We start from the raw sequence: 23814 nt of genomic DNA, 5'->3' as shown, positions 1-23814 counted from the left end.
GGCCCCGGCGCCCGGGCCGCCGCTGGCCCGCGTCCCCGCTCGGAATGAAGGTGTTCCGCAGGAAGGCGCTGGTACTGTGCGCGGGCTATGCGCTGCTCCTGGTGCTCACCATGCTCAATCTACTGGACTACAAGTGGCACAAGGAACCGCTGCAGCAGTGCAGCCCGGACGGCCCGCTGGGTGCCGCGGTGGGGGCAGCTGGGGGCAGTTGGGGGCGCCCTGGCCCTCCCCCGGCTGCTCCACCCCGCGCACACAGTCGCTTGGACCCCCGGACCCCGTACCGCCCTCCTGCCGCCGCCGTCGGAGCGGCTAAAGCGGCAGCAGCGGCGGGGTTGTCAGGGGCCGCAGCCCCTCCGAGCAATGGCACTAGAGGCACTGCGGGCAGCGGGGACAAGCGTCAGTTGGTGTACGTGTTCACCACGTGGCGCTCGGGCTCGTCCTTCTTTGGTGAGCTCTTCAACCAGAACCCCGAGGTATTCTTCCTCTACGAACCAGTGTGGCATGTATGGCAAAAACTGTACCCAGGGGACGCCGTTTCCCTGCAAGGTGCAGCGCGGGACATGCTGAGCGCTCTCTATCGCTGTGACCTGTCTGTCTTCCAGTTGTACAGCCCCGCGGGCAGCGGGGGGCGCAACCTCACCACGCTGGGCATTTTTGGCGCGGCCACGAACAAGGTGGTATGCTCCTCACCTCTCTGCCCTGCTTACCGCAAGGAAGTCGTGGGGCTGGTGGATGACCGCGTGTGCAAGAAGTGCCCGCCCCAGCGCCTAGCGCGCTTCGAGGAGGAGTGCCGCAAGTACCGCACGCTGGTCATCAAGGGCGTGCGGGTCTTCGACGTGGCGGTGTTGGCACCGCTGCTACGAGACCCAACCCTGGACCTCAAGGTCATTCACTTGGTGCGCGACCCCCGTGCTGTGGCCAGCTCTCGCATCCGCTCGCGCCACGGTCTCATCCGTGAGAGCCTGCAAGTGGTGCGCAGTCGGGACCCTCGGGCCCACCGCATGCCCTTCTTGGAGGCCGCTGGTCACAAACTGGGCGCCAAGAAGGAGGGCGTGGGTGGCCCTGCAGACTATCATGCGCTGGGAGCCATGGAGGTCATCTGTAATAGCATGGCCAAGACCCTGCAGACGGCCCTGCAGCCCCCGGACTGGCTGCAGGGCCACTACCTAGTGGTGCGGTACGAGGACCTGGTGGGAGACCCCGTGAAGACCCTACGGAGGGTATACGACTTTGTGGGACTGCTGGTGAGCCCTGAAATGGAGCAGTTTGCCCTCAACATGACCAGCGGCTCGGGCTCCTCATCTAAACCTTTCGTGGTGTCAGCTCGTAATGCCACGCAAGCCGCCAACGCCTGGCGGACCGCCCTCACCTTCCAGCAGATCAAACAGGTGGAGGAATTTTGCTACCAGCCCATGGCTGTGCTGGGCTATGAGCGGGTCAGTAGCCCAGAGGAGGTCAAAGACCTCAGCAAGACCCTGCTCCGGAAACCCCGGCTCTGAAGGGGTGGTGGGAGGGTCCCTGGAAACCTGACTCCCTGGGGAGACACCCAGAGGAAGATTGTGGTGTGTTTGAACAAAAACAGCCCAGACCCAAACTGAGGAAGCCCACATATTCTATTATAGATCTATAATATAAATAACCACGCAGGCACTTGCTGTCAGTGTTTTGAGTCATTGAATTTCAAGGAAGAGCCACAACACACATCTCAAAAAAGGCAACACTTGAAAGTTCTGAGAGTTGCCCTTTCCCTGCTCTCCTACCCCTGTTTACTCTTCTTCCCACCTTTTACCTTTTCCCCTACTAGCCTTCCATGTTGAAACGGGATGTTGAGCAAATCAAGATCCAGTAAGGGCAAATCTTGTTTACAAAATTTTTGTGGTAATCTGTGAACATGTAAAGGAGTAATTTGGATGTGGGGGATGGGGTGGAGGAGGGAAAGTCCAGCTGCGAAAAGCCCCTTTGGGCTGATAAAGCCTGGAGGCAGCCTTCTAGAGTAGACTTGTGTAAAGAGCAAAGGCTATATGTGAGTAACAGTAAAGAAGATAATAAATAATATTCTCTTTTACATTTGCCTCCATTACTTTGGATTTACCAGGGTTGCTTGTCCTGTGCAGTTTCAGCATCTGATCTCCGCATGGCCTGTTTCAGTCTGTTTCCTAGAGAATAAGCTTACGCAGAAGGGAGCAGCTTCTTCTGACTCCTTGCTAAGAACCTAGGAGTTGTTCTCCTGTATGGAAATCACAGCCTGTCAGGTGCCAGGGAGTGGGAACCAACAACCTTCAGATTCTAAAGGTAAAAGCCCAACGGAGAAGTGGGGGGAAAACGCCACATGCCACTTTCCTATTCAACTTTGAGCAGAGAAAGGAAGAGGCAACCCTTGAGAATCTGAAGGCATTTGGTTTTTTGATTATTACTGGGTGAAGGTGGGGAACCTTGAAGCAGAGACTAAAGGTTTTTCTGGCCCTGAAGTTAGTGCAGAAAAAGAGTTTTTAAAAGAAAAGTATGTAAGTAAAAGTATGTAACTTAAGAAGTGATTAGAACACAAACCTCAAACACGGGGATATACCCTTGGCGATGGTAGCAACTTCTGTTAAAGCGTGTGTATGTATATGTATTTGTGTCTGCAGTGTTTTTCTGCGTCTGAAACAGTGCGGGGAGGCATTTGAAAAGGGAAGTTTTACCTGAGAACTAAAAAGGCTCATAGACTTTCCCTCCTCATGCTTCCCAGCCAAGTTAGTGCAGGAGAATGTGAACTTCTAATGGTTTGCTTGAGATGCCCATGGGATATTTTTATTTACATTGCTTTTCTTGGTGATGTTTTCTAAAAGTAAATTTGCAAAGAAATGATAACATGTTATGGACTGTACAAGAGCTCCTTTTGATATGAAAATGAATTATTAGAAAAAGGAAATGAAAGTGAATGATGAGTTAGTGTTGGTTGCTGAAATTTGGTGTTTTCCAGGGAGAAAAATCATACATTTTTCTGAGTGGGAATGGTGTTGCTGCTGTCCTGAGCCCATTTGTTAGGAAGCAATCAGCAGAATGTCCGGGTACAGTAAGTTATGAAACCTAAAAAGGAACAAGAGACAGTGTAGTTACATACTGCGTTAAGCAAGGTACAAATAAATATCATGGCTTTAGTCACTATAATTTATTGTGAGAGCTCTGTAGGATAACCTGTATAGGTTAAATGCTGAGGAGCTTATCTTAGGGAAAAAATGGAAATATGTACCTGGGGACTATTTCAACACATGATGTTTCCGTAAGTATAATTTTAATTGAAATGTGAAAACTGCACTGTAAAGAATTCCAAAATAAAGAAGCACAGAGGTTAAAACATGTATTTAGCAGTGAATTTTATAATATTCTAGAACGGTTATTTCTTGTTTTGATAATATAGTTTTATGATACCTTGTTATTAAGTCAAGTTACAGCTATCACACATTCGTCAAGCTTTCTGTGTTATTTTCATATGTGTCTCTGCTGAATTACCTTTAGCAGCAGCAGAATATTTGTAATAGTTTTAAGTGAAATATACTTTAAAATTAAATAAAGTAAATATTAATATTGGATGACTATAGATGAAACAGTTCTAGCAGGAATTGAGACATCATTAAAAAGCAAACACAATAAAATAACCATATAAAAACAAATTTCATGTGGCATTAAAAACAAATTTCTTCTAACATTAGAAACAGCTCTTATCACTTAATCATGAAAAACTTATGCTCGGTTTTTGAATAAAGGCTTCTTAAGCAGTTGAATTCATTCAGTCTATCTGAATATTTTGCATAAAAATGGAATGTTTTGGATCCTGTAATTGTAAAAAATTATTAATGCCGCTTAGAGAGTTTGTAGTTTACAGATCAGCTATGGTCTCTGCTCAGATGAAATTTTAAGCTAAATGCCAGCAGATCTCTCCTAGCTGGCTTGGATATATTTTCTGCTGTTAATTCCCTTTTTTTGTAGCAGCTGCATTCTCTCCACCCTGCCACTCCTGGGCTTTGTAATTTGAAAAGGTGAATGCTGGCTCCTGGAGATTTGCACCTAGCTGCATTCTAGGAAAGTAGACAGGTGTTGTTCCCGCTAAAGGCCAAGACAGTCATCTCAGTGATATTCTGCTTCTGCAGGTTTGAGTAGTTTTTTTTTTTTTTTTGGTGTTAATAAGCTTCTGTCAGCCACAAACAGACCTAGGCCGCAGCAAATTGCAGCAGAGCTTGTGGCTCTTTCTGAGGCTGCAAATGTGGATGAGAATCACATTTTCCAATTTGGCAATATGTCCATCAGCAGAGGAGACACACTTCAGAGCTGGTTATCAGAGGGAATTTTATTTTCTAATTCTGTCCCACTGGTAGCATGCCTGACCTCTCTCCCCCTCCTCCTCAACCCCCCTCCCCACCATGGAAAGCCTTTGCTAATTAGAAAACACTCTTTATCAAAGGAGTCTACTGCAGCATGTTTCGTCAACAAGTCTCATTTGGGAACAAGGGAGTGGCACAGGCTTGAGTTTCAGTGAGCTCTGAGGTGCTGAACAGCTTCATTCAGACTGACCTGTGGATACCTTGCCTGCAGGCCCTGGAGCAAATCCTGTTCCCTGTGGTCTCCAGGACGTAGTGACTACTTGATAAAAATTGGCTAAATAAAGGAAAGACATACATAACCATGACTTATATGTAGTTTAAAAGTGCTCAGAAGAGAAAGAGGGGGAAGAATGTGTTACCTGTTTGGAAAAAGTGCCAGCAGGTCACTGTGCCAAGACTTACAGCATGACCATTTGAAGACCAACATTTCCTTCTGATAAATTGCAAGCCAAAATTGGGGATTTCTGTTTTTGAATGTAAAGAGGTAATAGTTTCCAAATGACGAATTCAGTTTTTATTTTTGTTTCTCCAACTGATTTAACAAAATAAAGGCAAGGATCAGAACATACTTGCAAGACAAATGGTGGCCTGGTGCTCAAGGGTGGTCTGCAACATTGCTTGTTACACAATCAATTGTGTGTGTGTGTGTGTATAATTATTATTGCTATTTATTTTGGGTGCTGTGAATACGCAGGTTGAAAAGATCAAGAAATGCATTTCACCATGGGATAGCAATAGTTACTTCCAGAAGGTTGTCCTATTTTGGATGCTGAATGAGACGATGGCTGCCTGTTCCCTGTGCATTCCCTGCCTGGCCATGGTCAAGTCCATCCAAGAGTTCTGTTGTATACAATACAGTTGTGGATAGTTTATGCTGTTGGTTTTAAATTAATGGGAAGCTGAGTGAGGCCACTAAGTTAATATTCTCTGGGTCTGAGCAATGAAATAAACCCTGTTTAGAACTTACCTGGAGATGAATTCAGAAGACCAATAGGGAAATAAAAATGCTGCGCCTTACCTAGAGTTGTGAAAAAGAATGTCACTTTGCGCCTTTGCCCAACTTTCCTCCCCCAGATGCAGATTACGCCTGTGCACCAACACACACGTTTAAATTTCTGCATTTCTTGGGGGCTGAAAAATAGGACATTTTTTTTTTAAACATTTATTTATTCATATAGAGCTGGGGTACAGGCCAGAGATGCGGAGGGTGAGAGGATTCACCAGAGACAGAGTGGGGTGCAGAATAGGCAGATCGACGAAGTACACTGCTGAGGGGAGCAGCGGGCGGGTCAGAAGAGGTCTGCCTCGCCATGTGGATCTCCTCCGGAGCAGGCGGGAATTGAACTCAGGCGGAAGTGGCTTAAGCTTCTTAGTGCTGTGCTTTAACCCGCTGCGCCATCAGGGAGGGCCAGGACATTTTAATATGAGCTAATGGGTATGTGGGAGGGACATTTTTGCTCTTTGGCCTTTGGAGAGCTGGTGGTCAAATTATTTGGTCAGAACCTGTGACAGTTTTGTGTCAGGATCCAACACGGACAGGAAAAAAAATGACATTGCAATTTGAGGAATGGTTTGAGGTGTGCGATGGAACGTCCTGAGGTAAATGCAGTTTACCCCTTTTGTCACTTACCTTGAGGAGAGTCCTTTCAGATCTGTCATAGCTAAGAAAGTAATCTGTTCCCATACTTTTCCTCCTTTCTGCCACCCAGCTACATTTGCAGTTCAAGTACAAGCCACTGGGCTGCTTGGATACAAGCTCCAGTGCAAGTGTTGAATAATTGAAATTCCAGGGCTTGACTTTTATTACATCTGATGCAATTCTGCATACCCTTAATCAAATTATGCTAAGGAAATTGTTAAATGCTGCACAACACATTTAGTTTATAGAACAGGAAACTTTATGAACCAGTGTTTGGGGGTGTGCTGTTTATAAACTTGAAGGAGGCTTGAAGAAGCAGGAGCTTGCTGTACACTTGGCAGAAGACAAAGGATGACCTAGACCAAAGCTTAATTTTGGTTAAACCAGTGACTTGTAATAAGATGTCAAAAGTGTTTCAGGCTGCTTAAACTTTTAGGTTTGTGACAATCACCCTGGCAAGTGAATGCTGATGAAAATGATCACTGTCATTACAAACTACTCTAGGAATAAATCAGGGATGGCCCCTAGGCAGTCTGTAGAGAGGGCTTGGTAGAAACCCGCCTGGAAACAATTAGCCCTATAGCTAGGACCAGCTTCATAATTTTCAGGACTCCGTGCAGGATGAAAATGCAGGAATCCTTACTAAAAAATTACCGACACGTAAGTGGTAACTACACAGAAGCAGGCCTGAGTGTGGGAGCCACAGACTGTGGTTTGCTGTGAAACTGTTCTGTGGTCAGACAGAGTCTGAAATGCCCAACACCAGATAGGAGTAAGTAACAGAGATCAGCAAGTTCCTGAAAAATAGGGCAAAGTTGTGAGTTACTGTGTGTAATTGTAATGAAAACAAAGACAAGTACACGTAAGTGTACAAATGACAGAATTGTCAGGAGGTATGTGCACACATGACAATCCTCGGTGACAGCAGCAAGCGATCGACAATGAGCCGAGTCATGGGTTGGACTGGAGAACGCCCTGGACTGATCCTGTTTAGGATTGAGACAACCTTTGCTGCTGCTGGAATTCTTACAAGACAGTTCAGAGTCTCCCATGAGGATGGAGAGCTTGATTTCCTCACTCTCAGTGTGTGGACACTAGCAAGTTCTGCTAAATATAATGTTCCTTTCCTTCTGAATCTATTGTGAGACTCTCAACTTGCTTCATGTGTAATAGGAAGAGAAAGTCTATAATTGAGGAAACAAAGTCCATCACAATAAACATGAAGAATAAAGGTGTAAGATGTGCTAAGCCAACTGGTTTACCTCATCTTATATAAATACAGACAGTTAAGTTTATTTTTATTATAGGTGTGATACATCCCTTTTTCTTTTTTTTAAAGACAATTTTTATGCATACAGAACTGGGGTACAGGCCAGATGTGCAGGGGTTATGAGAAGATCCACCAGAGACAGAATGGGGAGCAGAATAAGCAGATCAATGAAATACACTGCTGAGGGGAGCAGTTGGCGGGTCAGGAGAGGGAACACCTGGCCAGGGATCGAACTCATGAGCTGGCTGCATCTAGCTTCATAGTGCTATGCTTTAACCCATTGCGCTGTAACAGGGCACCCCAGTGTGAACTGGGCCGCCTGTTTGTGGGGCCTCATCCGCACATTTAAAATTCAGTTATACTGCAAGCACAAACAAAAGGGTCTAAATGGGTTTATTTTCAAAAGGGGAAAAGAAAAGGAAACAACTGGAGTATCTTACCGACTGGGCTAACTTGGAGCTCTGGTAACAAACTAACGGAAAGCCCCAGTCACAGTCTGGAAAGCCATTTCCGGAGGGAGTGTGAGAGACGCAAAGGTGCCCTATTTATCCCCCAGTGTCCCAGAATGCCTGCTTAGCTCTGCCCTTGGGTTCTTGCAGTTCTCTCTCTGGTACTGCTGAGAGTTGTAGTTTTCAATCACTGGAGTAGGGGGTAGAGTCCAGAAAGCTGGAGTAGGGGGTAGAGTCCAGAAAGCTGGAGTAGGGGGTAGCGTCCACAAGACTCTGCAGAGTTCTTTAGGACATCCTTCCTCTTAACAGTGCCACCAGGGAGGGCACTCTTTTTCTTTTTTTAAAGATTTATTTATTCCTACAGAACTGGGGTACAGGTCAGAGGTGCAGGGGATGAGAGGAGTCACCCGAGACAGAGTGGGGAGCAGAATAGGCAGATTATCCAAGTACACTGCTTAGAGGAGCAGTGGGCGGCTCACGAGAGGTCTGCCACCCATCTCCCTGGCCAGGGATCAAGCACGTGCTGAAGCTGCTGCAGCTATCTGTGTAGTGCTGTGCTCTAACCTGTTGCACCACTAGGGAGGGCCTGATACATTCCATTTTCTACTGAGTAATAGCTCCACTCTCTAGCCCTCTCCCACTTTCCATTTCCCCTCCATTCCCTCCCCCCCACATTGTGAATTCTTCACATTATTGAAGATCCTGGATCATTGTGCCCCTTAGTCTCCCTCACTGCCTTGTGCATAAATCTGTCACTGTGTATTGCTGCAGATTGGGAATTCGCCCCGCCTCCATTATATCTTAATCCCTCTCAGATTGTCTTTCAGGAAGGAAGAGACTGATTTCTATTTGTGTGGGCCTATCACCCCAATACTGAGGCAGTATAAATACATCTTGCATGTGGATCTTTACTGAGTGGAAGGTGTTTTCCTGTAAACCTCCGCGCAGGAGGAAGACCAGAGAGGACCACTCTGGACAGTAAACAGTGAGAGTTTATTGAGAAAAGGTTTGTGCAGCTCTCCAGCAGAGGCCAGTGCGCTCATAAAGCCAGCGGGGTGTCTGCAAGAAAGAAAGGGGATCTCAGGCATATATAGCTTGTGAAACTGACGTGGCTTTTCTTTTTCACACCATGCCCTTTTTTGGTCAGGTGGGTATGCTCAGGTGATATTGGATTCTTGGATGCTTAGTTGATCAGGATACCTGGCCAGCCCCGATGTCCATTACAATGAACATTACAATGTTGCTTACCGGGATTCTTAATTGGTCTGTATGCCTCGGATGTCCAGAACAGAAGGGATAGAGGAATATGCAGTTTATTAAAGAGGATTGAGCACTAGTTTGTAAAATACTAGTATGCCAACGTGTTCTGAATTTCATGATAGACAGAAGCTAAAAGCAAGGCAAATTAAAAAGGATGAAAAGGAATTCCAAACACAGAAGGCCTCAAAGGTGCTATTTCCTTAGTAAAGTTTAAAACAGAGAAAAAATAAATTAGAGCCCCAAAAGAAAGGTACCAACTGGATTACAGTTTTTTTTAAAAAAAAATATACCGTTTTTTAAGGGCCCAATTGGAAAATGTGTTACTATAATGAAGACTAAGGCAGTGTATTTGTCTTTGACAAGTGGAACTCACCTTTTCCGAGACTGGAGGTCTAAATATTACATTTCCATTTTCAGTTGTCCCAGTTACTCTGGCAACTTATTCTCTCTCTAGGCCTGAACTAGCTCCTGGGAGGAATGAAAATATTTGATGTTCTTACATAGGGGCTCAGTCTGGTTAGATGAACAAGGGTATTATGTTATTCCTTTATAAAAGAAAAATAGAAACACATTTTTCTTTCTGAGAGAATGGCACTCACATCTACAGTTTTGAGCCCTGTTATTTAATGAGCCCCACTTGCTGGTGAGACCAGCATCCTTCCCAGGACGGGAGTGCCCTGTACTCCCTGTGCAGCTTAAGTCTTGGCTGCACATAGCTTTTCATTTATTGTTTCACATTTCCCAAGTGCCTTCTACATGTCTTGTGCTCTTTATAACTTTCTTCCTCTATTTTCATTTCATTTTCAAATGCCCTAAGTGGCAATACTGGTGATGACATTAATAGCAATGCCACTATGATTCACCCTTTGTAGATCATTCTTTATGTGCCAGTCACTGTACAGAGCACTGTAATATGTACATTTGATTCTCATAAAATCCTATGCAGTAGATATTATTATTGTCCCCATTTTACAGAAGGGAAATATAGATTTTGATGGGACATTTTCTTAAGGTCACACAGTAAGTGATAAAACCTTTCTTTTTGCTAGATACATCAGCGATCACTTAAGGGATACTATTTTTCCATTTAAAGGATACTGATATAATAGCAAATCTTTTTGTCCTAGCCAAATGCTGTCTGAGAAATACTTTCTGAGCAAAGCATGCTGAATGCTTGAGGTATTATGCCTTTAGTCAGAGAACAGGTGTTATCAGTATCTTTAGAGATGAAGTCTAGTGCAGTAGAAAAGAAAAAGGAAATTGTTGGTTTAAATGCTGTTGGTCAAATTCCTCTTAGAATGACCTTTGTTTAACAAAACATGAAGTAGGCTATTTTGGTGGTGAGGAGATGAGCTGTGTAACTCCTGAACAGGAAATTTGGGATTTAGGAGAGAAAAAGGAGAGGAGGAAGAGCTAAAGGGAGGAATGACAGGGAATCATAATGTGTCAGCATACTGATGCCCCAGGAGGGAACCCTGCAGTGATATTCCCCTGAAGAGAAAGAGTCACGAGCTGTAGGAAGAGCAGAGGGTTAGCTGGAGTTGTCTGCCCTCCTGAGCTGCTGTGTAGGTCCCTTGTAGCCCCAAACTTCTAGCAAAGGTGCTATGAGTCTGCTTTGAGTGAACTGTGCTTGGAGGGTTGAAGGGATCAGAGTAGTGTCAACAGCATCCTGGAGTAGAAAGAAAGCAAAATGCCAAGAGATGATTGCATTCATTCGAAGTGGGAACCGAGCTAGAGTCGACCCATGTAAGAGTTGGCTTATCCATGGGTCTCTGGGTGGGTTGGGAAGGAGAGGGTTTTCTTTCCAATGAGGAGTTGGAGTTCTAGGCAATCTTACTTGTAACATAAAGGATGGGGGGAGCCTGAGTAGCTCCAGTTGCAGGGCTGCCCAGGAGGCTGATACAGGCCTTGAACTCTGAGGCTACAGTGGGCAGGTGGGGGCTTAGCAAAGTTAGGAAATGTTGGCAGCTCAGTCATGTACCAGCACTGAAACTGGTGCCAAAAGATGGAAAGATGCCCTAATTAGAGGAAGAACACAGACTAGAAGTTCCTGTTCCTGCTTCCTAGTTGGGGGTTCTCTGATATGGTCTTGTCCTAAGACTATATTTTGGCCACTGCAACATTTCTCAATATCGCTGTAGAATGTTTAGGGTGAAAGGAGCGTCCTTTGGGATTTTGGGTAAGCTTTAGTTGGAGATGAGGTTGAAACCAAGCAGACAGTTGAATTTCTGGGAGGTCTGTAGTGTCATCCTACTAGGCATTGCTCAAAGTTGCTTGGTTGCAAAACTGACTCAATTACAGGAAATTAACTGGAAAAGATGTGAGGAACCCACAGAATTAAAGAGCAGCTATGGAGTAAGGCTTTTGTCCTCCCCTCCCCTCCCCTCCCCTCCCTTTCCCTCCCTTTTCCTCCCCTCTTCTTCCCTCCCCTCCCCTTCCCTCCTCTATCCTCCTCTCCCCTCCCCTCTTCTTTCCTCTCCTCCCCTTTCCTTTCCTCTCTTTCCTTTTCTGCTTTCTGGTTTTTCCTTCTCCCAACCTTCTCCCACCCCCTTTTCTCTTTCTTTGTATCAGACACTCAGAAGTCAACAGAATTGAGCTGCATTGCCCGAGGCTGGTTCTGGTGTCAGTTCCGGGCACCCGAGGACATCTCTGATAGTCCTCCTGACTGCACTCAATGCTGGGGAAAGTTTCCCACAAGAAAACTGGGTGCTGCTACCAAAAGTAAATAGCCGTAAGCCAATAAATAACTTCTATTTCATTTCTATACTTTATATAAGTATAAAGTTGTCTTCAGAGCCATTACACACAGGGAAGGTCACTACGCAACAGTGCCAGTGACCATGTGGGGAGAGATGTGTCTCTACAGTAGCTTAGCCACCATGCTTGGGGAACATAAATAGGAACAGCCAGTTATTCTGTCTGAAGTAATATGGATAGATAAAACTCCACATGAATTCATGTAGTGAAATTTATGTAGATACTATATTTTGTGATTGTGCTTTGCTTCCAGTTTTAATAATGCCCTCTTATACTTCCATCATGGTTTATAATTTATAAAGTATGGAGATCTTGTTGGTTTCCCACCCACTAGCCACTCTCCCCTTCTTTCTTGCTCGCAGAACCTTTATTTTATTCAAAGAGGCAATATGCTGAGCTAAAAATATTTCCCAGTCTCCCTTGTAGATAAGAATGATCATGTGATAGTCAATGAGATGTAAATGAAATCAGCTGGGATTTGTTGGGTGTTATGTTTGTTATTTTCTGACGTAGATGAGCTTTTTCTGCCTTAACCCCCTCCCTCCCTCCCTCCTCCCCTCTTTCCCTCCCTCTTTTTTCCTTTTCCTTTGTTTCTCTTCCTCCTCCCCTCTCTTTTTTTGTCTTTTCTGCAGATTGAAGCTGGAAGTGGGAACTCTGTCTTGTGGCCAACAAGCAGCTCTGAAGGTAAAAGCTGCTGGCAGAAAAACGATGGCTTCACGGAACCACACACTGGCTGTGTACTCCCCAGCCTTCAGGATACCTGTGACTTGGGTTGATGTGATTGCTGCCATTTTTGTTACTTACCACCCAATAGAATTCTAATATCTTACTAGCTCACTTGAAACTTGCCACTACTAGACTGAAGTAGGCTCTTGATCTGCCTTTTAAGGGAAAGAATCTGATACTCAGAGAGATTACGTGACTTGCTGAAGGCCTCAATGTACAGTACATGTCCATTTTAGTATTCAAATTAGTGCTCCTTCCACACGGTGGTTTTTCACTGGGTGTGGGTTTGTCCCTGCAATATGGTTGACATGAGGATTGGGAACCAGCCTTTGGGAAAAAGGATGTATGTGCACATGTCTATGCACTGTGCACCCATCTTCCCAAGGCTGGGGACACACATACACATGCACACACACATGATGTTGATGTTTATCAGTGCTTTTCTTCAAGTTCTTATTGCATTCTGCACATGCTTCTATCAAATCTCTAATGTGTGTTTAGCCACGACTGGGGTATTAAGTGAGCCAGGAGCAGTAATGCTGAATATTCTGCCATGCATAAGACAATCCCAGACAACTATTGTGCTGCTTGCACAATGCCAACAGTGGCTCCTTGAAGAAATACTAAGACATGTTAAACCAAAGAGAATCATGCACCGATTGACTTAGAACTGAAAATAAGACTGGCTTGTAATGATTAATCAAGAAATGTTTGGTAATAATGACATCATCATCACCACAACCATCAGTCTGGGCATTTGTAGCTTTCATGAATTTAAAAGTTGTATATTTCTCTAACCACATTCTACTGCTTTAGGTGAGGTTGGGGAAGATGGCTAATTGCATGATGAGTGAGGGAAGTAGGAGGGCTACTAGATTGGAAATCTCATGGAAATCAAAGATTTGAGATTTTACATCAATACAAATATACAGTTCTGTCAGGACAAAATATAGAATACATAGAATATAGAATGCATAGTGCAACATGATTTTGAAGCCCGCATTTCTGAGATGGTGGAGTGGATGCTGGGTCAGGGCTGAGGTAGGTGTGTGGAATGAAGGTGAAGGCTGAAGGGGTGCAGTCAGATGAGTCATTAACATGAGCTCTACTGTCATGGATATGGCGATAGGGACCCTGCTGGAGAGATCACTAATCTTGCATTTTTCTGTTTTTGAGCACATATCCTCTCCTGCAACTTGTTTAGTTTCTTCATGCCCCGATGATTGCATCTGTTTTCTCAAACTGAGAGAAGCTTCTATGCCAGCTCACACCAATGTCTCCTTTCTTTGAGCACAAGTTATACTCTGCTGCACAGTATTCCGTACTGGCTTCAAAATATTTAATGTGTGGCAATCTATCTATCTATCTAACCTAATTTAACTCTAAGCTCTACTTTCCCCCCTCCTATCTGCTGTACAAAAAGAGAATGAGATCCTGCTAGAGGGACTGAATTATACCAGTGGGGGGCCCAAGAAACCAAACCAGCAAGGAGTCCTTTCCACACTGGGCACTGTGCACACAACTTCCCAAGACTGGGGACGCACATACATGCATGTGCACATGATGTTGACAGAGCTTATCAGTGCTTTCCTTCAAGTTCTTTCCTTCTATCAAATTTCTATCAAATTGCCCAGAATCCAACCTCTGATTTTCTTTTGAGTTTTCTTTTTTTGGTACCTTTTGGTTTTGCTGGAGCTGACTTCACCCCAGGCTCTACTAATTAGAAGTCTGACTTACCTGGGATACAATGATTGCTTAAGGGCTGAGCATGTGACCCATTTAGACCAATGAGATACATTGAGATTTTTGCTGAGATTTTGGGGGTAGGCCAACAGTCTTATTAAGAAGAGAAAGGGACTGATATCCATTATGTTGCCTCCAGGAGAAGGGAGCTGAATCATAAGAAGCAGAGCTGACCTACACATTGGTAGAGAAAGAGATGGGTGACATCATCTTAGCCCTGATTCAGCTGGAAGCACCATTGTAATTCCAGGAACCAGTTACATTCCAAACCATTTTGGATGGTCTTTTCTTCTTCATTAATGCAAACAATCTCCGTGGTTGCTGAATTTACTCAGGGTGTGGTGACCTGTCCCTCCAGAGTTTCTTTTTTTCTTTAATTATATTTTTAATTTTTTTACATCGTTCTTCATTTTGTGCTTTTTTTTCACCTCAATTGTAATCCCCATGGGCTTCCCACCACCAATTCACCTGTGTACCATCACCACAGTCCTCGATAGTTTCTTAAAGCTAGGGCTCTTGTGTCACCATCTCTATGCTTTTAGCAGAAGGAACAGTGCCTGGTGCTTGGACACCTTGAACCATGCTTATTCAGTGTGCATAGAATGGTTCTGAGCTTCCTTTACAACATTGCTACTCACTGTGGGTCCTCCCAGCAGCAGCCCCTCCCTACCCTGCTGAAAAGGAATCTCCATTTAATAGGCTCCTCCATTAAAATCTGGGAAGGAGTGCTCTACAGACATACGGACAACTATATTTTGCAAACATTAGGCTGGAGTGGTTGTGCACAAGGAGTCCCTCCTCAGCCCAGTAATTCTGGCTGCATTCAAGCTTCTCTGCAGGAGCACCCTGCCCCCAGACTTCCATAAATGTATAGGTAAAAATGCTCGGAGAGCCAGGAATTCTCTCCTAGGCTGGTCCTGCCTGCAAAGTGAGGGACCAGAGAGACCCCTGTGGCTTCTGGGTGGATGCCTGGAGTTTTATCTGGCACCATATTCTGGCAGCCCACCAAAGGACCCAGCATTTGTTTACTTATGAATATGCTAGCAACCCTCTAGATTCCTCTTGTTTTGGGAGACTGGAGAAGGCTAATTGAAACCTGAATTCTGTCACAGTCCAAGGAATACTGCATGTTAAAAGGAATTCTGCGCTTCCATCCTGCAGCATTTTAGCCATGTGACCAACTCAAAAATTTGATTTTTCGAGACTTTTTGAGCGTGCAGTGTTAGGAGGACTAAAGGCAAACAAACTTTGTATGAGTAACAATGATGAATCTTTATATTTGCTAGCTTGTTTTCTGGTGCTAAGAAAGTTTGATTTGCCAGACTTTCTAAAAGTTATGTTGGCTATAAATGGCTGTGCAGATCTTGTTCTTTTTTCCTGCTTTCTGCTCACTGCTTAGTGAGAATGTGTTTCTACTGTAAGAGTTTTACACCCAACCCTAACATGTGAATTTTGAATGAATTTATAAAGACAAAGTCTCATCTAAGGATGCTATATGCATGTTTTTATCCATATATACATGCGACATAAATGATTTGCATAACTTTTGAATAATGCTGGGCAGAAGGAATGAGTCATTTCTTCTCTTATAACTTAAGAATTTGTTTCACAATGGCTGTTAGGAGACTTCAAACTAAGGACAAGAGAGGAGCATACTCAACACCCTCCCCACCCCTCCCCAGATTTGTTTGCTTTCCTGGAAGTAGGTAGAGACTGACTCATGAATTCCCTACTGGATGTGGTCTGACATTGCCTGTGGCAGTGGCTATTCCTCTGACCTTTGGCTCCCATTCTTTCTGGCTCTCATTCTTTCTGGCTCTCATTCTCTCTGGATCTCATTCTTTCTGGCTCTCATTCTTTCATTCTCCAGTTGTGACCCAGTCACTGGGTTGCAGGAATGTTACAGTGCCTGATAATAATATCAGAGGACTTTCTAGAGCTTCTTATTGCTCTGAAGGAAATATTCTGTGGACTTCTATATGAATGCCCAACATTTCACCCCTGCTTTGTTTCCTTTGGGGCAGGTGAAGCATCTTAATTTCACGATTTTTGATAGCCCTTTGGTTCACAGCACTGGAACGTGACCGTGGTTTGCAACAATAAATGCTAGAGAGGAAGGAAGGTGACCACAGACTAGAAGACCAGAGTGGGACACACTCGAGGTGGCCTAGACAAGCACCCCTGGCATAGGAGTTCAGTTTTGGACCCTGGACTGATGAGAACTGAGGACCACCAGAGTGTGGGAAAATGCCAATCTGCAGAGGGGACTGAAGAGTACTGGCACATAGGAGTTCACCTCATTTCATTTTCCTGTCAACAATAACAATATAAAATCAGTGACAGATCAGCATTCAGGATGATCCTCAACTTGCTGCATTGCCCTTCCCGTCAGAGACCAAACTCTGGGAAAAGGAGTCAAAGCTGCAGTGTTTTCTCTGAATACCCAGGGACAGTTAAAGGGACTTCAAGGACTGTTGTGCAAAGTCAGTAAGTCCATAGATTGTCCTGGGCAATATATACATGCATATATATGCACATACATACATGTATATATATATATACATATACAATATGCACATGTATATTTATATATAGATATATTTTCTACATCTTTGTTCATTTAAAAAAATATTTACGTATGCATACAGCACTGGGGTATAGGCCAGAGGTGCAGGGGCAATGAGAGGATTCACCAGAGACAGAGTGGGGAGCAGAATGGGCAGATCGATGAAGTACACTGCTGAGGGGAGCAGCGGGAGGGTCAGGAGATGTCTGCTGTGTTGTGTGGGTCACCTCTGGACTAGGGATCACTGGGGATCTAACTATAACAGAGTGGCCCCCAGGAAAATGGGAGGTTACAGTTTCCCTGCCCCACCCAAAGGAGGGTGGAGCTGAGCAGGGAGAGGAAGAATCTGGAGAGCACACTGGAGAGGAAGAAAGCAGGATGGAGGACCAGACGGGGACCTGAGGGAGGTCCATGGAGCCGAGACATGTGAAGAAGTGGCTTTTGTTTCTTGGCCCTGGACTGGTTGATGTGGGTGAGAGACCCGTGGGGAGGTTACCTATGGCAGATTTATCTTGATTTCAAATTTGCTGTCTCTCTCCCAGACTTGTCTGACCATTTCTGACCCTTTTTAATGGGTCCCGGCCAGAAGGTCCTTTAAACTTGTGCCGGGCTTTCAGGCAATACTCTGGGCCAATCCTTTTTGGGTGAACTTTTACTAAACCATGAAGAGACAGGTAACTTTGGGTCTTTGATTTAGAAACTGTATTCTTTGTCTTTTTTTGTATTGCACATTAATTGTATTGATGTGCCTTTCCATTAAAGGTCTGATATGTTTTGACTTGATGTGGCAGATGGCAGAAACTTTTTAGAGCAGGCAGGTTTTAGGTTCTGTAACAGAACTTGCACTGAAGTGTTGCGGCTAGCTTTGCAGTGCTGCTCTTGAACTGGTTGCGCCACCAGGGAGGCTCTCTTTGTTCCTTTTTATACAATGTTTGATTTCTCCTCTCAAGTGTAATCCCCATAAAATCCCCACCATCAAGTCACCCATGAACCATCACCATTGTCTCTTGTGCTCTTCCTTTCCCTATTTTGATGGCTTTCCATCCCCTGCTGAATGTCTGTGATTTATAATTTGCCTGCTAGTTTTGTCTGTTTTTTTTTTTTTTCTGATCCCTTACTTGGTTCCCTATATTCTTCCCAGAAGTGAAGCTATCTGTTATTTTCCTTCTGAATTATTTCACTGAGCATAATCCTGTGCAGTTCCATCCATCTTTCTGCATATGCGTGAGTTTATCTTTTTGATTGCTAAGTAGTATTCCATTATATATATATTCTGCATCTTCTTAATCCAGTCATCTGTTTTTGAGCATTTAGGTTGTTTTCATATCTTATCTATTGCAACTGGATAAGACATAAGGATGCAGGTATCCTTTTGAATTAATGTTTTTGTGTCCTTTGGGTAGATTCCTAGGAGTGGAATTGCTGAATTATATGGTAGCTCCATTTTTACTAGTTTTGTTAAGGGGAAGGATGTCCTAAACGAACTCTGCAGAGTCTTATGGACTCCACCCCCTACTCCAACTTTCTGGATCCTACTACTCCTGTGATTGGAAACAACAACTCCTAGCAGTACTAGGGAGAGAACTGCAAGGACCCAAGGGTGAGGCTAGCAGGAATTCTGGGACATTTGGGTGATAAATAGGGCATGATTGCATCTCACACAGTCTCGCTCAGGATATGAATCTCTGGACTGTGTGACCCGGTGTGTTCAGTTAGCCTAGCCATAAGGTATTCCAGTTACTTTGTATCCCGCTCTCTTTCCCTGGGTTGTTTCCTATTCCTTTCCCCTTTTGTAAATAAACCCGTTATTGACCCTTTTGTGTGTACTTGCAGTATAACCGAATTGTGAGTGCACGGGTGAGGCCCCTCAGACAGGTGGCCCAGTCCACTCTGGGCTACCCTGTAACAATTTGAGGATTCTCAAATTTTATAGTTTAATCAATGACTTCCTAATTTTGTCCCTCTTGCATGTTGTTTAACTGTCAGATTTGTGTTTTTTCAGAATAACCAAATCAGGGCTCCTGAGCCATCTCGCTCCTCCCTCCCTCCTTGGAAATATACACACACATACACATAGTAGCTAAACTGTATGTATGCATTTACATGGGTAGATGACATAGTGTGTAGAGAGCCACCCATTGCCGTATCCTGTTGATTTTATACACTCTTAGTGGTCCTCAGTGCTCACTGTGAGAACCAGTGTGGTCCAGGGTACAGAACTCTTGTCCTAGGGTTGCTCCTACAGGCCAACTCGAGTGTCTCCCACTTTGTTCTTGTAGTCTGTGGTGGCCTTCCTCTCTACCATTTATTGTTGTGAACCATGTGGGCTATCAGAAAGAATTCTTCCTCCTTCAACCACACAATAGCAAACCCTCCATCCATAAATTTATGCTTAAAACTGATTTGGGAGAGAGGGAAGCAGCTCAATGTGAGGAAAGATAAGTGCAAGAATTAAGGTGAAAATTAGGATTAGATTTAATATTAGCATTCCTTTCGTTGAATATCCTTAGCAAATAGTAACTGATTGTTATTCTTCCTTCTGAGCTTGGTATTTTTCTCTCTTTCCCTTTGTTGAAACTTGGGTAAACAAAACAGCCTAAAACCATATCCTTTACTCCCCTTCCTCAAACAAACAAAAGAAAATCTGACTCCACAAACATGTATTTAAGATTCTGATTTGGAACTCATGGAATTGGTATTAAACAAAGAAATTTAGTGTTTTTGTTAAAATGCCCTTTCTCTTTGGCTCGCACAGTTTTGCCTACAGCTCACAGGGCACCAAAGGAATTAATCTGGAAAAAAAAAAATCAAAGGCTTTTAACATTAAACAGCCTTTTCATGTTCATAAGCCATCTGTGCTGTGACTTCAAGCCGAGTCCTGATGTTTCCACACTAACTCTGCTTGCCCAGGAAGTGAGCATGTGCTGTCCTGAGTCCAGAGACAGCCCAGTCTGGCTGATTTCACTCAGGGGTTGCTTTTGTCCTCTAGCTCGCCTGGATGTAAACACAGGTCAAGAGCAGGACAAACATTTCCAGGCTTCTTTGAGGGACCACAGCATCGGGATTCCTTGCTCTCTTCAGCAATAGTCTGATCTTGCTGCTACCTCCCTTGCTACCTGCCCAGGTCTGGGTGGGGGTAGGGTCACATTTATGCCCAAGAATATTCTTTTGTTGGGGATAAGCAACAGTGGCTGAGGAATTCAGATAATCTAAAAAATAAATAATACATCAGCAGAAATTTCCAGCTCTGTAATATGCAAAAGACTCAGAAGTATTCTCTGCCCTCTTGGAGTGTACACTGTAGCTGAGGCCATAGATTAATAAAGAGTTCAAGTGTAGGGTGAGAAGTACCCTTAGGGTAAGTTTGGGACACAAATAGGTTTATATGAAAAGAGGTAGAACTAATCTCTACTGGGTAGTGGTGGTGGTGGTGCTTGGAAAGACCTCGGAGAAGAAATAATATCTTCCCAGGGGTCTGAAAGGAGAAATTGGAATTCTCTAAAGGGGTAGCGTCCAGGTACTTAGCAGAAGCAACTGTGTGTGCAAAGGCCTGGGAGAAGCGCAGTAGGTCTGAGGCATACAGTGTGAGTGATGAAGCTGGAGGACGGCTGGTAGCTTCCCCATCAGTCAGCTCTTCTTGTATATTATAGCGCCCCAGGTTTTAGCAAGACACGCACCTGACCAGAACATAGACTGTATTTCCCAGCCTCCCTTGCAACTGGGTTTGGCCGGTGTCTCAATTCTGGCCAGTATGAAGGAAACAGAAATGATGTGGATTCTTTCTTGGCTGTGTCCTTAAAGACCATGTCCTTCCTCCTTGCCTTTCCTGCTTCCTTCAGGCTGGAATGTGGGTGAGGTCATCAGAATTCCAGGAATGGCCTGCCCTAAGAGAGGAGCCTGTTCTTGACACTGGAAGCATCTTCTTGTCATGAACTGTTTTTGTTCAGATGCTTATGTGAAGGAACAACAAACTCTCTGATTTGAGCTATTGGTAATTTGGGTCTCTATTACGCCCCAAAGCCTTTCTAAAGTTGTTGGGAATGTCAGTGCAGCTATATTTTCATTCAAAATAGCTCCAAAGGTAAACTGGGTCAGACGTTTCTTCCATTTGAATAGTATTCTTACTGAGAATCTCGGGCTGGAAGGACAGTGTGAAGTCTGTGGCTACGGTGGTGACCAACCTGGACGGAATGTCTGCTCTGTGGAACTCAAGTCTTGTGAGGCTGTTTGTAGGATTTTGTAGGCAAAATAATAACAATGATGATAAAGATGATAATGAACAGCCAATGTTGATCAGCACGTAAGCTGTGCCAGATTCCAGGCAAATACTTTCATGTAGTTAATTTCATGTCATCCTCACAATAGCCCTGGCTAAACTTCTTTAACAGATCTTTTTAAAGGTGGGGGATGAAGAGGTTAAGTGACTTGTCTTACACCCCATGAAGAAGTTTTCTTACAATTTCTAGAGCAATTGGAAGCAGGTAGGGTTTGAAGCATCTGTGGCATAAACAGGTAAGTGTGGCCAAAGTGGGGGTTAAGGTTTATAGGTCACTGCCGGGTTTAATGTTTCTAAACCTTGTACTTTCAGGTCACTACTGCCTCCTGTTGCTGCCTGACGTCTTGGTTTTGGCAGATGATACAGCCTGGTCTTTACCAGCTTTTCCAGGCGTTTTACTTGTCAACTTCAGCCCAACCAGAACCCCAGTTAAAATTTCTTTTCCTTTTTTTATACACTTATCTCTGAAATACTTTCAGATATCCAAAAAATGTTACATTTTCATATCCCTTTCACCAAGATTCCTAAATGGTAGCCTTCCATAGCTACAGTACAATTATACAAACCATAAAAGTAACATGAATGCAAAATCTAGAGATCCTTCATACATTTGTTTCTGATCTACCTCTTTCTAGTCAGGAATCTAATTCAAGATAATACATTGCACTTAGTTGTTATGTTTTTTCTTAGTTTCCTTTAATATCTGCCTGTTTTCTTCTCATATTTTATCGTTTAAGGCTCTGACATTTTTTGCAGAGTTCTGGTCAGTTATTTTGTGGAATGTCCCTTAAATAGGGTTTGCTCAGGTTTCCTGATGACTAAATAAAGATTATGCAATTTTTAATGAGACTATCACACAACATTGTTTATAAATGTTGATATTAACTTTGATAACTCAGCTAAGGTGGTGTCTGAAGGATTTCTTTATTGGAAAGATGTTATATTTCCAATTTGTAACTAATCAGTATTTTGTGGGGAGATACTGTGAGACCATGTGAATATCTTGTTTCTCATATTTGTGCCCATTAATTTTAGCAGCGATTGACAATTTTTGCCTGCAAAGATGACCTCTGTGACATTTGTCAAATGGTGATCTTTATTTCCATTACTCCTCGGTACTTCTTTTTATTTTTTAGATTTACTTATTTATGCATAAAAGAACTGAGGTAGGGGGTGAGAGGATTCACCAGAGACAAAGTGTGGAGCAGAACAGGTGGATCTACTGAAATATACTGCTGAGGGGAGCAGTGGATGAGACAAGAGAGATCCGTTGCACCATGCGGGTCAGCTCCCTGGCCTGGATAGAACTTATGCTGCAGTGGCTGTGAATAGTTCATAGTGCTGAGAATTAATCCCTTGTGCCACCAGGGAGAACCTATCAATTTATTCTTATAAATAGCTGTGAGATGCTCAGATATTAGCTACTACTCCAATAGTTACAGAAATATCACCATATATATTTATTTTTATTTACTGTGTTTCAGCAAATATGCTTTTTAAAGATACTTTTTATTTATGCATATAAGAACTGGGGTACACGTCAGAGATGCAGAGGTGAGTAGGAGCAGAACAGGCAGATCTACTAAAATATACTGCTGAGGGGAGAAGAGGGTGAGACAGGATCAGCAAATATTTATTGACTATTTACTGTTCTAACAATTCATCTATTTACCTTTGAATCTCAGGATAGCTTTCTACTATAGCCAAGAATAAAAGAGATTATGATTATTTGAACTCTGATTTTATATGTTTTGATAGGAGTAGAATATGTCTGTTTAATTCATTATCAGACTGATTGAATCCATTTGCTTAAGCTACTGGCCAATTTAGTGGAGCAAAAATTAGCTTGGTGTATCTGTCTGCCTATGACTATGTAGGCAATTCTCTTTTTTTTCTTTCTCCTTTTCTTAATAAATCTGTTCTTTTAAAATGTGACATGAAAACAAATCAACTCATCTAGTTGTTTGGCATTATTAGATCTTAATTAGCTAAACAGTTTTCATTTTTTTAAAAAAATGTATTGTGTTATAGATACAACTTTAGTTAGAAATTCAATTTCCTAGTCTGTAATGCATTTGTCAAGATGGTTGAATTCTATTAAACCTCAGCATAGCTGAAACTCTGGAACACCCATTTCCCTGGAGGATATCATAGAGTTATATGCATAGTCAACAGGTAATTTATGAACTCCAAACCTCCCACTGCAAAAGCTAATCTGTTCTGTTTTGGTGAAGGATGTCTCTATTTCATTTTCTGTGGATTCCTCATCAAATTCACACTATAGATCAAACAGGAGTGCAGTGAGGAAACCCTTGGAACATGATTCAATCACATTGATTTAGCCAACAATTTCCCACATGGGTAATGCAGTTAGAGCAATCATATAAATCAAAACACCTAATTCTTCTTATCTAGAAAGTCAAATTCTTGCCTACATTTTATATGATGCATTTGGTGGCAAATGATAAATTAAGAAGCAAAAACGCATGATTTTGAGAGAGAAGTAAGGAAAATTTCTAGATAGTTTTCTCAGGCAATGTATTTTGTTTTTAATGTTGTTGAGCACCAATTCCTGAAAAGGTGATCGATTCCAGATATGGGTTATTGTAAAGCTAGTTTCTTTCAAGACAAAATACCAGACTTGACCATGACATTGCCCTTCTAGACAGAAGGACAGTCCCAAAAGTTTTAGAAAGGATTTGGGAAGTAATCTCCATCACTTCTTGTGTGCCTTCATGGATTATTTCAACAGAAGAGGGCTTCTGAT

At 43.3% G+C, this 23814-nt stretch overlaps 1 protein-coding gene across 1 annotated transcript; it reads left to right on the top strand.

Annotated features, from left to right (window-relative positions):
* Positions 1 to 6: 6 nt before the first annotated feature.
* Positions 7 to 2063, top strand: CHST2 (carbohydrate (N-acetylglucosamine-6-O) sulfotransferase 2). The gene has a single exon (XM_004682130.2). The coding sequence runs from the start codon at positions 45 to 47 to the stop codon at positions 1497 to 1499; it is 1455 nt and encodes a 484-aa protein (XP_004682187.1). The 5' UTR covers positions 7 to 44; the 3' UTR covers positions 1500 to 2063.
* The last annotated feature ends 21751 nt before the right edge of the window (positions 2064 to 23814 follow it).

The sequence above is a fragment of the Condylura cristata genome, unplaced genomic scaffold, assembly GCF_000260355.1.
Source record: "Condylura cristata isolate star-nosed mole 26May11 unplaced genomic scaffold, ConCri1.0 scaffold00014, whole genome shotgun sequence".
In the NCBI taxonomy this organism is placed as follows: domain Eukaryota; kingdom Metazoa; phylum Chordata; class Mammalia; order Eulipotyphla; family Talpidae; genus Condylura; species Condylura cristata.
This window is presented reverse-complemented; position numbering and strand designations above follow the sequence as displayed.

What these genes read in the sequence shown, in the direction of transcription:
- CHST2 (XM_004682130.2), top strand. Translation starts at nt 45, where the DNA reads ATGAAGGTGTTCCGCAGGAAGGCGCTGGTACTGTGCGCGGGCTATGCG.